This window comes from Carcharhinus amblyrhynchos, chromosome 1 (assembly GCF_965287045.1).
Source record: "Carcharhinus amblyrhynchos chromosome 1, sCarAmb.v2.hapA, whole genome shotgun sequence".
NCBI lineage: Eukaryota > Metazoa > Chordata > Chondrichthyes > Carcharhiniformes > Carcharhinidae > Carcharhinus > Carcharhinus amblyrhynchos.
This window is the reverse complement of record NC_137324.1, coordinates 127,380,734-127,398,049: the sequence shown is the minus strand read 5'-3', so window position 1 is coordinate 127,398,049 and position 17,316 is coordinate 127,380,734. Positions and strand designations below refer to the sequence as shown.

General features: G+C 41.9%; 1 protein-coding gene across 4 annotated transcripts in view; it reads left to right on the top strand.

Annotated features, from left to right (window-relative positions):
• afap1 (actin filament associated protein 1) overlaps positions 1–17,316 on the top strand; it is a 243,103-nt gene that overhangs the window by 213,705 nt on the left and 12,082 nt on the right. For all 4 annotated transcript variants that reach the window (XM_080192292.1, XM_080192272.1, XM_080192282.1 and 1 more), the window contains 4 exons: positions 2,832–2,946; positions 6,452–6,616; positions 12,214–12,407; positions 14,584–14,748. In XM_080192292.1, the coding sequence (XP_080048418.1) occupies positions 2,832–2,946; positions 6,452–6,616; positions 12,214–12,407; positions 14,584–14,748 (639 nt within the window). The remainder of the gene's footprint in view (positions 1–2,831; positions 2,947–6,451; positions 6,617–12,213; positions 12,408–14,583; positions 14,749–17,316) is intronic.

The window sequence follows — 17,316 nt, the reverse complement described above, 5'->3', positions numbered from 1 at the left end:
CCCACTGAGCAAGATTTTGACCTCCTCCCTCCCTGCCCACCTCACACCCCCCACAATCACCACTGACTGCATTTCCTACTCCAAGATTCAAAGCCACCCAGTCCATGTGAATCCTATGCCCCGTCTCCCCAATGACTGCAGTTCAGCCCACATTATGCCTACTCAACTTCATTTCCCCTTTCACCAGTAACTGCTGAAATGTATGTCCCATCCATCTGACCCATCCTGGCCCTAATAGGCGTGTGTTTCTTCCCCTGGCTGGTTGTCCCATGCTTGATTATCACTACTCTTGCTGATCTGAATTTTCCCATCTTAGCATTCTTTATCTCTCCTCTTCTTTTTATTCCTGTCCCCCACCCCCCCCGTCCCCCATCCCCCACTCTCCTCTGACCACTTTCCAGCTGTTGTCTTCTTCCTGGCTTTTTCTTCACTGTCAACCTCACCTTTCTTCAGTTCTCATTCTCTTTCACTTTCCCTTCCCTATCCTATCTTCATCTCCATCCCTATTGAATTCATCTTCACATCCACCTTAATATTCTGCTCCCTGCTCCAACCATTAGTTCCGTTTGTCTCCAGTCTTGGACTCAATAGACTGAAAATTCTATTTGATCTTTACTACACGTGTGCAGCTCTAGATGATCATCTCTATAATTAGATCTCTGATATATTCATAAATTTATGGACTCCAATGTTAATAGAAAAATGCAGAGCGTGTGTGTGAGCTAGATAGCAGGTGATAAACACAAAGGTTAGAAACGTACATACTCTGTTGCTTTTGACAGCAAAACCTTATTTAGATAAAAGAATGAAGAGTCTTGTACCAAGACCCACCATACTGACTGTCTGATCATTGGGCAGGAGCACAACTTTGCAACATAAGACTGTAACTGGAAATAGTTCCCAGCAATTACGGGGGGCACTGGCTGTGATTGGGTTGTGTAATAGCATGAAAAACCAGCCTTGTTAGTAAGAAACTGGTTAACAGCACTTCAGTTAATTTGGAATGAGTTTTTTTATGTGAAAGTGAAATTGACATGATTGATAAGTTTAGTGACACCAGCAAACCAATCTGAGGATACAAGGCGTGTGGTCAGAGGAATATTCTGCTGGTTTCATCTCAGACATTATATTCCAAGAGGGAAAGTAGGTTAGGAACTGCAAAAACTGGGGTCTGAGAACAAAGTAATTGGACTATTCCTATTATGAAGTTAGATGGCTGCGTAAGTTAACAGTAACTTAGGTACTAGAATTTAATCCACTCAATACATTGCCAAACCCGGAGGAGCTGTTGACAACGTTGTCAGGAGGGGTCGGTTAGCTCAGTTGGCTGGATGGCTGGTTTGTGATGCAGAGCGATGCCAACAGCTTGGATTCAATTCCTGTACTGGCTGAGGTTATTCATGAAGGTCTGTCTTCTGAACCATGCCCCTAGCCTGAGATGTGGTGATCCTCAGGTTAAATCACCACCAGTCAGCTCTCCCCCTCAAAGTGGAGAGCAGCCTATGGTCATCCAGGACTATGCTGACTTTATTAACAAAACTAATTATTGCAGTAAATGTTGACACACAAGTGTGACCAAATATTATGACATTACCAAAAATGTACTTAATTCATTGAATTTATGGAAGTAGATTGCAGTTCAAATTTGACTTTTTCATAAAGCGGAAACAGAATAGGTTTCTTTCAACACACATGGTACTCTGTGGTGCTTCATTACACCTAGCTCATGTTTACAGTATTTATTCCATGTCAAACGTAAAGCCCAAGGGATTTTGCAGGTTTTTAACACCGACGGGATAATATAGCGGGAGGCCCCTGCACTGAGGCTTTTCCCCTGTGTGCCTTTGCAGCCACTAGTCCAAGCTTTAGTGCTTCCCTCAGCATAGAATCATGAACTCTTGAATCTGCCGATCTCAACACTTGGTCATTATGAGCTCTTTACGCTGAAGGACAACAAATTTCAAGCAGAGCAAAGAGTGTCTTTCATTGAGTTGATGATCCTCCAATAGCAGATGTTTATATTAAAGATTAAGGGCAGAGAATGTGTACGCTTCACAAGTTTTTGTTAGGATATCAACAACGGACTTAGCTAACAGTCAGGTTTTAGTGATCTTGTGCACCTTGTTTGCTCATCAGTTTAATTTTCTGAGTGCACACTGGTAGTAAGGAATGTTCCTTCTACAAACCTGTAGTGGAAGAAAGAGGTCATTACTTTGAACCTGAAATTTGTGAAGCAGTGTTCAGAAATTTAGTTTTCTAATTAGAAAAGCAAAGGTCAGATTAGAAGAAGTAAGGATAACAGCCTCTTTTCCTTGAAGAACATGAGCGAACCTGTTGGATTTTGTTGGACACACCAATTGCTTCATCGTTACCATTACTGAAGCTATAATTTTATTCGATTTTTTTCTTGGTATTGCTCTATTTCCTTTCCTGATGTGCAACTCTAACCAAGTATGAGAAAGATAATGTGCTCTGAGACCTCAAACATAGATGGGTTCTGCCAGTCACTAGCCAAGAAGTGCATGAGATTTTGCCTCCTCTTCTCTTCCCAATTCCTCTTCACCTTACATAGGGAATCTCTTGGACAGCTCAGCATGTCCCCACAACAACATGAACTACACTTGACCGTTAACATGATGTGTCACTTGTTAGTGTTTTAAATCACTGCACCTACTTTATAATGAACTCAGTCAGTTGGTGGGGTGTTGTACTTTTAAGGATATTTGGGGTATATTTTTGGCAACGCTAAATAAAAGAAATCAAAGACGAAGAAATCCTAGGGAGCATTATCAGATATTTACTTACAAATATTTATTTTCTTGCTAAACTAGGCAAAAGGAAAGAAGGTGCCAACAGTAGTAAATGGTATGACAACAAAGCAGAAAGCTGGAAGCAGTCAAATGAAGAAAGTAAATCCGGTTGCAAATGTTAAACGCACTGCATCAAGTAAGTCTTTCAGATTTTATACAATATCATATTGTACATAACCAAATAAAAATCAAGCAGGCTAGTGTTATTACGTGTTCTGAAAGATGTGCTGCATGATAATGATTTACAAACGTTCTAGGGACTTGAACTGTTTACTGTGCTTATTTCCACAGTATGAATTTACAGAAAATGTTTAACACCAAAGAAAATTGCTGTTAAATTGTGTAGTTCCTGTCCTTGAAACCTAAAGACTAGCAATTTTCTTGTGAATTTTTACATAATATTGTTGGTAAATGTTTTCCCCATCCTGTTTCACCTCAACAACTTGCTGGTCAACAAGGCATTCTCTAGTACCTTGCTTAAACTGTCATTCTTTTGTTAAACTGAATCAGCGAATGTGAGAAACTTGTATGACCACATGGAACATAACCTCAAGTCATGTTCTCCTGCAGCTACAACAGACAAGCATTTTCAGCAGGATTGTGTTGCTTTGGTTCAGAAACTGCAAGAGGAGTATAGGAATAAAGAGGATGTATTCCAATTGGCAGGATGTGACATGTGGAAAAGACAAAACTGAAGCTTTTGCATCAGTTATCAACCAAAAGTGCTGAGTGATGATCCATCTTGGCCTCCTTCTGAGGTCCCTAGCATCACAGATGCCAGTCTTCAGCCAGTTTGATTCACTCCACTTGATAGCAAGAAGTGGCTGAAGGCACTGGATATTACAAAGAGTAAGGACCCTAAGAACATTCCAGCAAAAGTATTGAAGAACTGTCCTCTGGAACTAGCCACATCCATAGTCAAGTTGCTCAAGAAGAGCTACAATAATGACATTTTGCCGGCAATGCGGAAAAGTAACTGTCCTATCTAGAGAACGCAGGACAGTTAATTACTGAGCCATCAGTCTGCTCTCGGCCATCAGCAATGTGATAGAAAGTGTCATTGATAGTGCTGTAAAGTGGCACTTACTCGGCAATAACTTGCTCACTTGTGCTTAGTTTGGGTTCTGCCACGGTCACTCAGCTCCTGACCTCATTACATCCTTAATTCAAATGTGGGCAAAAGAGCTAAACTCAGGAGGTGAGAGTGACTGCCCTTGGCATCAAGTCACATTTGAATGGGTATGACATAAAGGAACCCTAGCAAAATTGAGATCCGTGGGAATCAGGGGGAAAGCTTTTCACTAGTTGAGTCATACCTGGAACAAAGGAAGAATATTGTGGTTATTGAAGCTCAATCATCTCAGACCCAGGTAATCACTGTAGGAGAGATGGGGTGGAAGAGGTTAACACTGCTGCCTTCAAGTGTCAGGAACCCAGACTCAATTCTGGCTTTGCGCAATGGGCTGTGTGGAATTTGCACATTCTCTCCCCATCTGTGTGGGTTTCCTCCGAGTGCTCTGGTTTCCTCCCACTGTCCAAAGATGTGTAGGTTAAGCGGATTGGACGTACAAAATTGGGTCTCAGTGTCCAAAGATGTGTAGATTAGGTGGATTAGCCATAGTAAATGTGTTGGGTTACAGGAATAGGACAGGGACAGGGATGGGCCTTTCAAATTTTTCAAATTCAATGGGCTGAATGGCTTCCTTCTGCCCTGTAGGAATTCTATGATATCCTCATATTCTTTGGCCTAACCATCTTCAGTTGGTTGGTACATGATCTCAGACTTTTGTATTTTTTTCCCAACAGAAGAAAGTGGAAGGGAATATGTCTGGGTTCGTTGGATCCTTAATTATGCTGGCTGCTTTTTTGGAGTAAGAAGTCTCACAACACCGGGTTTAAGTCCAACCACTTTTCCAACCAGAACGGTGTTCCTTCGTCAGGTGTGTGGAAGGAACCTTCCACATGCCTGATGAAGGAACACCGTTTCCGAAAGCTTGTTGGATTACTTTCAAATAAACTGGATGGACTTAAACCTGGTGTTGTGAGACTTCTTACTGTGTTTACCCTAGTCCAATGCCAGCATCTCTACATCATGCTTTTCCGGAGACAGTGGGAAGTGTAGACAGAGTCAATGGATGGGAGGCTGGTTTGCATGATGGACTGGGCTCCATTCACAATCCTTTGTAGTTTTTTGCGGTCTTGGTGAGAACAGGAGCTATACTAAGTTGTGATACATCAGAATGGATGCTTTTAATAGTGCATCTGTAAAACCTCTGGAATTTGGGATAGAAGCTGCCAACAACCCTGGATTCTGGAATGCTACAGCAATGGATGAGGTGGCACATCTATAAGTGGATGTTCCAAATTCTGTGTCATCGTGGAGGTTCATCTTCCAGCCTCATAGATACATCTTAATTTTCAGGAGGTCCATCTTCTTTCTTTAATAATGGATCAGTGATTTTGGGCAGCTTTTCAATACGGTGCCCGGATATGACAGTGGACAATGTGCCATCAGGCCTTTCCCACCACAGAATACAGACAAAACACTTTGCATAGTTAATGAAGTTGGGGTTGGAAGATACGTCATGGTTTCCTGTTGGGCTTTGCTATAAGAAACACTCCACGGTCCTGCCCCTGCCACTGAAGTTAATTCCAGGGAGGTAAATTCCATCACTGATTATCCCTCCCCAAAAGGTTGAGAATGCAAATTGGGGCTTTGAAGCCTTCAGTTATATTTTTCTCAGGTAAGGGTGTCGAGGAGTGTGGTGCAAAAGCAGTTAAATGAGGTTTAGGTGCATAACCATGATCTTGCTCAATTTTTAAAATATTCATTCAATATGGGAGTTGCTGGCTAGGCATCATTCATTGCCCATCTCTAATTGTCCTCGAAAGTGGTGGTGAACCACTGCCTAGAACCGTTGTGGGAACATCCACAGTTCTATTCGGAGGCGAGTTCACAGATTTTGACCGAACGATTGTGAAGGAATGGAGATTACAGTTACAAGTGATGATGGTGTGTGATTTGGAGGGGACCTTGCAGCTTGTAGTGTTCCTATGCATTTGTTGCATTGTCCTTCTAGATGCTAGAGGTTATGGGCTTGGGAGGTACTGATGAAGAAGCCTTAGCAAGTTGCTGCAGATGATAGACATTGTGGGTGGAATTTCCTCAAAAAATGACAGAGTGTTGTGTCTAACGAAAAAACTGGTATGTTTATCTCTCGAAAAGCCAGTCCACCACCACCCTTCCCCTCACCCGCAATGGCCATTGCCGACATCCTCTGAGTGGCAGGTTGGCATGGGCAAGATGCAACCTGGCAGTAGCAACCAGTGCCAAGGTTCACAACTCATATTGTATCTCTTCATTGCCATAAATCACTATCATTTTTCATACATTAACAATGGTATGTGCAACCATTTTATATATTTTTTAAGTGTAACATCATATGATGGAGCTATAACAAATGTTTGTGTCCAGGTGGTTTTCATGTTTGTGTGAGATAGTGACTTTGATCAATGACTCATTTCTAACCAGGGCTCTTACAAGTTATTAGATTGGGTATCATTTGGAGGGAGATTTCAGGCGCTAGTACTTTGCATCTTCAAAAATAGTGATGTAAAGATGCTTTGGAATTAATTTACAGATGCTGATCAATATAAGTACGGTAAGAACCGTGTGGAAGCCGATGCAAAAAGATTACAATCAAAGGAGGAAGAGATGAAAAAGCAGAAAGAAATTCTACGTACTCGGTTGGCACAACTGAGAAAAGACAGGAGGGAGCTGAAAGCAGCTATTGAAACATGTACAGGTAGGCATGTTAAATCTTTTATTCTGCCAAAGAAGATGCCTCAATTACAAAGCTTTAAAGGCAATTAATTGATTGTTGATCCTGCAAGAAAACTTTAACAAATCCACTTAGAGCAGACAAGTGAAATTCATACTGATTTTTAACCCTATCCCCAAATGAACGCAACCATAGCATCAATAATTACCCTTCCCATCACAAATCTCATGGTATTTGCATTTTTTCTTTCCCCAAGCATATGTATTCAAGTACAGAATATAAAAACTTATCAATATGTGTGTAGTGTCACAAAATAATGGCACTGGTTGAAGGAATGCATTACTACGTTTTCAGTCATTCCATTTTTCAGTGGACCTCAACTAGACAGCTCAAGCTCCTGCTAGAAATAAGCAGCAACCTCTTTGATATAGAGCAATCAAATTAAAATGGAACATTGATAACCCGTTGCTCAGTTTCAGGCTCTGTCTATCTACATTGTTACTGTTAATTGCTGCTCACACCCACACATAAAGGGCATAAAAATTAAGCAGTGCTTATCTCTAACAATGTTTAAAGAGATCCTCAGCGCTTTCAAATAAGACTGCTGAAGGTGCTGAGAGATGTTTTGGATAACACTCCATCATGCCTCTGATGGCTATAGGACATTTTAAACCCACAATTGAAATCTGCCAGCATTCCGTTATGTGTGTCATTCTGAGAATTCCACTTTGGTAAGAGGATGAGTAGAAGTAACAATGTGAGGAAGGAACAACAGAGCTGAAGTTGGCGAGACATGGAACAGGAATGCTTATCTTTCCAATAGATACTATATGCTGAGAAGAACAGGTCTGTAGCTCTCTGAGTAGCTGCTAGATTTTTATCACTTGTGGAAACGAGACCTGGAACTGACTGCCACAACTAGCATTGCACTGTCTGTTGTACTCAGAGTCAGTGCAGCTATGAGCTCCTTGTCTTCTGCTCTTTCCATATTGCTGTGAGAGTATCAGTAACATCAGTTTGTCTGAAGTTCATGTTTGCACTGAGCGAGTGATTGACGTCATGTTTGATACAATAAATGCTTTCATCACTTTCCCTGAGACATCAGCTGCAGCAGCAGACTGGTTTCCTCACTAAGATGCAAGCTTCTTCAGGAATATGGTGGAAAAAGGAAAGAAATGATATCATATTATGGCACCATCCACAATCGCACTCTGGAAACCTCCCAATTTCTCATGTGGCCAATCTGCCCCTTGAGTTGCACGATTAAATCCAAGTCACCATTTGTCTTTTTCACATGACTTTAATACTCTCATGAATTGCTGGGGCTTCCAATCCATTAATGAACAACTGCTGTTTGATAATCAGTCAAATCTGTACTCAATTGCCTGACAACTACCATGACACATTTGTATTGCAACAAATATCCAATCTTAACTATTTGTCAGAAACATCTAATGAAATGTAGGTGAGTTGAAGACAAGAGCCATATCCTGCACACTTGAGCCAAGAAACCGATACTCTGATTGAAATATGTTTCAGTCAGATTCATAACTCAGCTACCATCCTTATTGAGATACCATTGGAGTTCTCTGATTACAATTTCAAGAGTGATGACTGTCTTTGACAAAACCACAACCATCTTCCTTAGAGTTAGATGTGATTCAAGTCATTGGAAAAAAAATCCTTTTGGTTTTCATTGATCTCGATTTCTCCAAAGCTAGATTCTTTTCTGGGATTTAGTTGTTTGAATCATTCTTGATTAAGTATTTGATAAAGTTGTGAACTGAAGGGTTTTAGTGGAACCCAAATCAATCATTAGTGATCAGACTGTTGGTTTGTAGACATTGCTTGTTGACTGCTTCCTGTTACTAACAGTTCACACAGTTCTTGAAGGCAATTTACACAGTTCTTAAAGGCAGTTTACTAATGATTAGGAGCAGAGTGCTAGAGTGTAATAGGCTCAGTGATATTTATCCTGTTGTTTGTGGAAAGAATTTTCCATGGAAATTTTCCAAGTTGTTGGGTAGAAGCTAGAGGCATATCTGTACTGGACCTTCACTCAAACTATGCATTAATTCACAACTTAATGTCATGTGGAGTGATCTGAATTTTCTGATGCAGTGTTATGAGATGAGGTTTTATAAGATTATGTTTCAGATTGTCTCTTTAGGATATAATGGATTAGCGAAGATCAGCATATATGAATTAGAAGGGAATGCATTCCTGCTCCATTCCTCCCCAACTTCATCTGATATCCGTTCTGCCTGACAACAAGCCTGTCTAGCTTGGTTACCATGGAAACCAGGGTGACCAGGTTACATGTTATTAAAATGTGTGCTAAATTTAACACCTGAAAACAAAGGCAGAAGCACATTGTTCTTGTTCATGCCATATGTCTGTCTGAGATTTTGAACAGCAACGAAGACAGCAAGACGGAATTGCAATCACTGCAGAGAAAAAAGTGCTTTTCTCTGTAAGCTACCTGACAGAATACTGAGAAGTTTGTTAACAACTTGAAGAGATGGGACTGGCTATGATTTAAGGACATTAAGAGTACAGAAACACAGTGGGACCTAGGTGTGCAAGTTCACAAGTCCTTGAAGGTGGCAGCACAGGTGGAGAAGGTGGTGAAGAAGGCATATGGTATGCTTGCCTTTATAGGAAGGGGTATAGAGTATAAAAGCTGGCGTCTAATGTTGCAGTTGTATAGAATGTTGGTTAGACCACATTTGGAGTACTGCGTCCAGTTCTGGTCGCCACACTACCAGAAGGACGTGGAGGCCTTGGAGAGGGTGCAGAGGAGGTTTATCAGGATGCCGCCTGGAATGGAGGGTCTGAGGTATGAGGAGAGACTGCGCAAATTGGGGCTGTTCTCTCTGGAAAGACAGAGAATGAGGGGAGATCTAATAGAGGTGTGTAAGATTATGAAGGCTATAGATAGAGTGAACAGTGGGAAGCTTTTTCCCAGGTTGGATGCAAAAATCACGAGGGGTCACGGGCTCAAGGTGACAGGGGCGAGGTATAATTCAGATGTTAGAGGGATGTTTTTTACATTGAGGGTTGTGGGGGCCTGGAATGCACTGCCAAGTAGGATGGTGGAGGCAGACACGCTAGGGTTGTTTAAGGCTTACCTAGATAGGCACATGAGCAGACTAGAGATGGAGGGGTACAAAAGAATGTTCTAGTTGAGGGTCAAGAGCCTCTGGACGTTCCTGGGAATTAATAGATTCCTGTCGGCCGTCCAACAAATTTTATGGCTCACCTGTCTCTTACGTTGGAGCTATTAGAGATCTTCCGTTAATGTCTGTATAGGCGGTTGTATGTTTATTGATGTCTCTTTTTTACATCCACAGGCGATTTGGTCTGCCTTGTTGGCCAACAAGGGGCACACACGCGGTCGGTCGTGTGAGGCCTGTTCTTGGATGTTGCTTCGAGAGTTGCCTAGTGCTTCACATCATTAGTGTATGCTTAAACTGGACCAATTTATGGGCAACACGACAGCTGAGTGACTATCACTGTTTGCTGTGCAGATACAGGGACCCGGGTCAGATCTCTGGCTTGGGTCAGTGTCTGTGGGAATTTGCACATTCTCCCCATGCTTGCGTGGGTTTTCTCTGGGTGCTCCAGTTTCCTCCCACACCCCAAAAATGTGCTTTTAGGCTGATTGGTGTTAATAAATTGTCCCTAAATTGGATCTCCCTTAATTTGGCGCACATATAATTCCCTAAATTTGCACCCCTTTATTGTGGAGTCCATGAGATGTAGACAAAAATCGTAGTTAGAAGAAGGATTGGAATAAGGCGTTCACTGAGTGTTAAAATGGGCGGCGTGGGCTTGTAGGGCCGAAGGGCCTGTTTCCTGTGCTGTGTTGTTCTTTGTTCTTTGACGCAAGAAAATTTGCCTGGTTAGGTTGGCGGAAAAAATTACCGGAGTGGACATTATGACTGCAAGTTAGTTTGGGATAAGGAGACTGAGGGAAGGGATCTCTAACAATCATGGATGTTACAGCTCCACAAAATAGGGAAAAGTGAACTCATTGAAAGCTGGGAGTGACTCTGGACTGTTTCCCATAAAAACTGAATCCAATGATAAATTTGTTGTAAAGTACATGTATCTGGCATGGGGTTATCAGTCATGTTAAGACAGGATGATTGTTACCGTAGTTTAAAGTACTAGTTTCTTACTAAGTAGTGCTTAGCTGATGTTGATTTTAGTTTGTTACAGTAAAAATCTTAAAACTTGAAATCTTGTATATGACATCTTTAAGTGGATTACTGGGAATTAAAATACCTTTTCAAGAGTGTTGGTTGCTATGTGGATCGTAACAGATTCCTGTGTAAGAATGATTGCATGAGAAAATTGGGTAGAATTGTCCATCTGACACCTTGGCCTTGCAAACAGTTCAATCTTGTCACTCAGGCCAGGAAAGCTCATGGAGTCCTCTCTTTTTTTAGTTACCTCGTTATCCAGTATTATTCTCAACTGGATATGGTAATGTTACTTCTGCTTCTGCCTTTGTTTTCAGGGGTTAAATTTAGCACATGCATTTTACGGTAGAGCTTTCTTCTAATTCATTACTGTTGCATTCTATTTGATATCAATAGCTTGCTGTTCTTAGTATGGAACATGGGAGCAGCCTGTGTGATTGATTAACTAGATTAATAACCTTTTACTAAAGTATGCCCTGTGATGACCCCGGCATACCATTCCACACTACACATGAACTCCACCCAGGGATGGTGATTCATTGTGCCAGACCAGAAGATGCAGATTATTGCTCTGTAACTGTAAGTGCAGTTCTTAGATGCTCAGTTTTGGACTGCTGCATCTATGTGTCCCACCAGCACAGTGGTATTGCCAAATTACATGAGAGTGAATGTTCTCATGGTGGAGTTAAGATGTTGTGTTCACAAGGCGAGTGTAGTGGTCACTTCTATCAGTGCTACGTGGACCTGCATGTCTGCCACAAGTATATTTGACCATCAAGTTTCCTGACCCGAATCATGGGGCTTTGTAGGATTCACAATCAATGTTGAGGAGTCTCATGTTCAATTCACCTGAGTAATATGATCCATTCAGCTGCCCCTAGCATCCATCCCTTCACTTTCCCCCATAGTCAAAGTTTCCATTTTTCATGCCTTCCTTTCATCTCTCACTTTTTCCAAATTAAATTTTATTATCAATTGATCATACTTGCATGATTTAATGTTTGCTCCTTATTGGTTAGTGGCAGCTCCCATATGGACTTACCCGTTGTGAGTTCTCTCACCTCTGGTTGATGAATAAACTTTTGAAAGTACTTCAATCAACTCTGTCCTCTATATGTTAGGAAGATTAACATCTCCCACGGTTGTACTGAGACCTTAGCGCTAATCTTTTTTTAATTTATCTTTCACAATGGAACATTCACTCGTTTTACTTTACTCTAGCCTATAAGTTATTTGTACCATGAAGCTTATTTCCATTATCTTCATGAACTGTCCAAAGGGACAGTGGCAGAAATTTTAAAACATTCCAGCTGGTGGGAACAGGGCAGGCTTGGGTCAGATGGTCAGTTTTATGCCCTACCTAAATTAATGCTCCAATGTCATTGTACATTTTATTTTCAAATTAAATAATAGGTAAGAAGTCTCAGGTCGCTCTCGAGATGAAGCTAAAGAAGTTAGAGGAGGAGTGCAAGATGAAAGAGACTGAACGTGTGAACTTGGAACTGGAGCTGACAGAAGTGAATGAAAGCTTGAAGAAAGCCCTTGCTGGAGGCCCCACACTGGGCCTGACAATAGAACCAAAGTCATCCAGAACCTCCAGCCCACAGGTAAACACATGCACAATGTGTCAAAAATCATATGGGATAGACTGGATGAAGAAAAGAATCTTTTCCTGTCTATTGTTGTTTTTATGTTCATATATACCTCACATTTAAAATGTCGATTATGTTTGAAAAGGTACATATGAAATCTGGCAGTGGATTCCTGATTGGTCATAATATCAGTCACTTTCCCAGAAACATCCCAACCACAGTATATACTTACATTTTTACTAAGTTGAATTTCAAAATTTACTAGGGTAGCATCTGGATTTCTAGTCTAGATCTACATCCTTCTTCTGTTAGCTTTAATGGGAACCTATGCATGAAAAAGACATGAATTTAGAGACCTGAAATGAAAGTATTTCATTTTCCCAACAATTACAACTTGTGTACATATACATCTGTGTGTATTCGTTCCCAGGATGTAGGCATCACTGGCTGGGCCAACATTCATTCCCAATCCCCAATTGTCCTTGAGAAGGTGATGGTGAGGCTCCATCTTGAATTGCTGCATTCATAGTGCTGTTAGGAAGGAAGTTTAGGATTTTGTCCCAACGACTGTCAGGGACCATCGATATAGTTCCAGGTCACGATACTACGTGACTTGGAGGCGAACTTGCAGAAGGTGGTGTTTCCATGCATCTGCTGACCTTGTCCTTCGAGATGATAAAGATTGTGGGTTTGGAAAGTGCTGTCAAAGAAACCTTAGTGAGTTGCTACAGTGCATCTTGTCAGTAGTACACTCACTTAAGCTAAATGAAGACAGAGAAGAGGAGATATTCTTTCCCTCCGAGGATTGTGAATCTCTGAAACTGTCTTCCTGAAAAGACAGTGGAATCAGAGTCTTTGAATATTTGTAAAACAGAGCTAGATCATTTTTTGATTAACAGGGGGGTGAAAGGTTATTGAGGATAGGCATGTGGGGTTGAGGTTACAATCAGATCAGCCATGACCAGGAAGGGAAGTTGGGTTATTGTTGGAAATAGGATTGAGGAAGCAAGAGGTGAATCTAAAGATAATATTAGCTTGGACAGGCAAGGAAAGGCAATAGGGTAGATTAGAATTAAATTAAACTGGACCTTGATATAGGAAAGAAGGGAAGTTGACAAAGGCTTTGTGCTAGAGTGGTCCAGAACTCTGAAGATGATTCATATGGACTCAAAATGTTAACTCTGTTTCTCTTTCCACAGATGCTGCCAGACCTGCTGAGTTTTTCCAGCATTTTCTGTTTTTAAACCATTCTAACTCCTAGGTAACAATACCACTGACGACCACCCCCAGACCTTCCCATTGGACCCTTCCTGACTGACCCTTCCCACCCCAACATCCTCCCCACCCCTGACTAACCCCATTCTCAACTACCCTCTGACCCCAGCACCCCCTCCCCTCCCCCACCAACCCACCTCACCCCATCACCCACTTAGCTTACACAACTACCGTCTCTCCTAGCTTAGAACATAGAACACTACAGCAGAAACAGGCTCTTTGGCCCACAAGTTGCGCTGATCATATCCCTACCTACCAGGCCTATCTATAACCCTCAATCCCATTAAATCCCATGTACTCATCAGCTTGTCAGTGATATTTAAATGTTTGGAATATGGCAGCTAATGCTGTAAAAATGCAGCGTGGCTTTGTCCTACATTATACTGAAGGACTCCAGGAGCAGCTGTGCTCACATTTTCCAGCTGACCCAGAATTCCATTGAGAAATGTGAAACTCTAGACTAAGACAGGAAAATAGTGGCAGAATGGCAATCCAACAATGAATGTCACTTCACAGAAAATCTGGCCCAATGTAGAGAATTACAAACAATACTTTTCAGTTCTGATGTTGCACCATGCTTCCTGGTAAATCCATGAATAATATTGGATGCTTTTCTTAATTAACGTGTAGTGCAAGGAAAAGAATTATTGGAGAAAATAAATAGATAATACCACTAATTTATTCCCAAGTTTCCGAGGTAAGATTTCTTCTGTTATGTGTGGTAAAACAATGAACGGATCCTGCTGCTGGTACGTGTAATATCTGTACAAAATCTTTTCTAAGATTCATATTTAACAGAAGGCAAAATGGAAATATTAACATTCCTGTTGCAGTGCTTCAATACACAAACTTGCAGAATTTGTATCACACAGTGAGTGGGTGAAGTATTTATTGCGTTACTTATGGTTTTTTTCAGTCCCCCGTGTTCATGCATCGCACTCTGGACAATTCTCCAGCTTCCAGCTGTGATACAAGTGACACTGAGCCATCATCATTGCCTGTAAATGCAGCTGCTCTCGGGAGAAGACCACCTTCCATGGTTTCTTCCCCAAGTCGAGGCCACGTGCGCAGGAAGGCCAAGGTACTCAGGACTAGCACAACATTGCTCATTCCCCTCATTTCACAGAAGCCCATTGTTGCAGATATCTGCAGTTCAAGCAGCTGCCCAAGCAATTAGGAAACATTGCACAAATGGTAGCGTTTGGACCTGGGATGCCTCATGCCTTTCGCTTACACCATTGGTATTAGTTTAAAGGAAAAGCACTATTCTCACATCATAATAAACATAGCTCAGTGCATGTGACCTGATGTGTACTGTAGCAGCATACAGCTTGTGTGGGATGATCAATGAGAAGACAATAGCTCTGAATTTGCTAAAGGGATTGTGTTCAGCCATTGCAACCACCAAAGTTACAACAGGAGAGCCCCAAAAAAATTCAGGAGCAACACTTTCTAGCAACAAGAAATTTATTGTTGGGATTGGGTTCACAGCAATATTTAATGGCTGTTGCTCGTAGTCTTGAATGCATTATAGCCTCTGGGAAGGGTGTGGGAGTTCAACAGCGGGGCCTCATTATTATCGCAATCTCTATCTCCCAGACAGCAGTCAGCCAGATTGGCAGGTAGACCTGGTGGGAAAACCAGCAATCCCAGAATCAGGAGATATTTAGGTATGGTCAGGTGTGGGCTAGAGGGATGGGAGTCTGGCAATCGGGAAGAAGAAAGATAGAGACCACGAGATTAGACCTCAGGATCAAGTGGGGTTGGAGGCTGGCAGGAGGCTTGGGATCAGAGCCTGGTTGGGGGGTCACAGATTGCAGCAGTGAGGAGAGGCGATGATTGGCAGAAAAGATGCTGAGTGCTTCCTCAAGGAGCTGGAGAGGAGATCTGTTGCTCTTCCTAGCTCTTAAAGATGCTCTAAAAGTCACTCTGTTGAATTCAGCAGATTTCACCTCCCCTTCTCTGACGGGTTGTCTGAACCCCATCTGGTAAATGTTACATTTAAATAAGACTCCTAGCTGTCTTGTGGGGCTTAATTTAAATATAATAAAGGTTCCTGCCTGTCCAAGATAGCATACTGTGGGTTTTCTGCAGTGCTCCAGTTTCTGCCCACAGCCCAAATACATTTGGATTAAGTTGATTGGCTATGGTTAATTGACTCTAATATCAGGGGGATTAGCAGGATAAATGTGGGAATAGGGTCTGGGTAGGATTGTGATTGGTAAAGACTGGATGGGCTGAATGGTTACCTGTACTGTAGAGATTCTGTGATACCTACATGCTGTGGTATCCACTTGTAAAAATGGTGACGGGCACATACATAGTGAGTCAGGGGTGCATTCTCTGGTATTTAATTTTTGACTGATTCTCTCCTCCTGTTATGGAAGGTTAGTATCAAGGCCAATGAGTCAACCAGAGTTACATTTAGGCCCAGCAAGATATTGAGCCTATCAGCTAAGGTCCAATCCTTTGTCCAACAGGTACTAATGAATCAGTTGCACCTTCACACATACAGGATTCTGAATGTATATAGAGCCCTTGCACAAAAAATTCAATTAATAATTATAAATCTAGATCAATAGATTTTTGCGAGCCATTGGGTGTTAAGGGATATGGAGCCAAGACAGCTGAATGGAGTTCAGATACAGATCACACTGAATGGCAGAAGAACAGATTTGAGGTGCTGAATGGCCTCCCCTTGTTCCTGTGTTCCTAACACAACAGCCTTTGTGGGTGATCTTCTATTGCTAACAAACTTATTGAAGTTGGGTTGACAACTTGCTGTGTTGGGATTTGAACTCCTGACCATTGGGTTGCTACTTTGGCAGCATGGTTATCAGAGTACCATACTCTCATCTACTAGCGTCTTTTCTCGGGTAAAATGTTGCATCAGTGTCTGCTATTTGGGTAAGACAGTGCAGTACGGCTTCCCTTCTGTTCTGCAATTAATAGTCATGAGGAAGTGAAATTTTGGAGGGGGGCGGTGGAGGCAAACTGATGGGATCAACATGGCAGGGCATTTTACAGCTCATCCACTTTCACTTTCTGCTGTCAGTTTCCCACTGGCAGGTTAGGTTAACATAGCCACCCCCTCCACCCCTAAAAGGGTAATTTCATTCATCTCAAGTAGAACCCAGGGCTGGATTTTATGTGGAGGGAATGACTCTGCCCAACAGCTGGAAAGTTGGGGAAGAGTCCACCTCCACTGGCACAAGAAGCCATGACTGGATTTTGTGGTCATCAGGCAATTATTTGGCCGAGTTAGTGCCTATTGGCCCCATGACTTCCAGGAGTTGCCAGCCAGTAAGGTGGCTAGCAGCTTAGTAGTCCCAGTAACATCAGTTGGGATGATGACCACGGTCAAGTCTGCAGTCAGCACCCGCCCACAAGGAATGAAAGCAGAGGTTGGATTGGGATGTAAGTTGGGTGGCAGATCAAGTGTTAAATTCCAATACAGCTTATCACAAAATATACGTGCCAGCAGATCTTCACAAATGACATACACACACACACATATAGATCATAGAGCAACCCATTTGAGGTTCATAGCACAATTAAAGAATAGACAGTTCTTTGTTTACTTTAACCTTGATTTTTGAGGTCAGTGGATAGCATCACACTCACTGTAACTCTGAAGAAACCTGACATA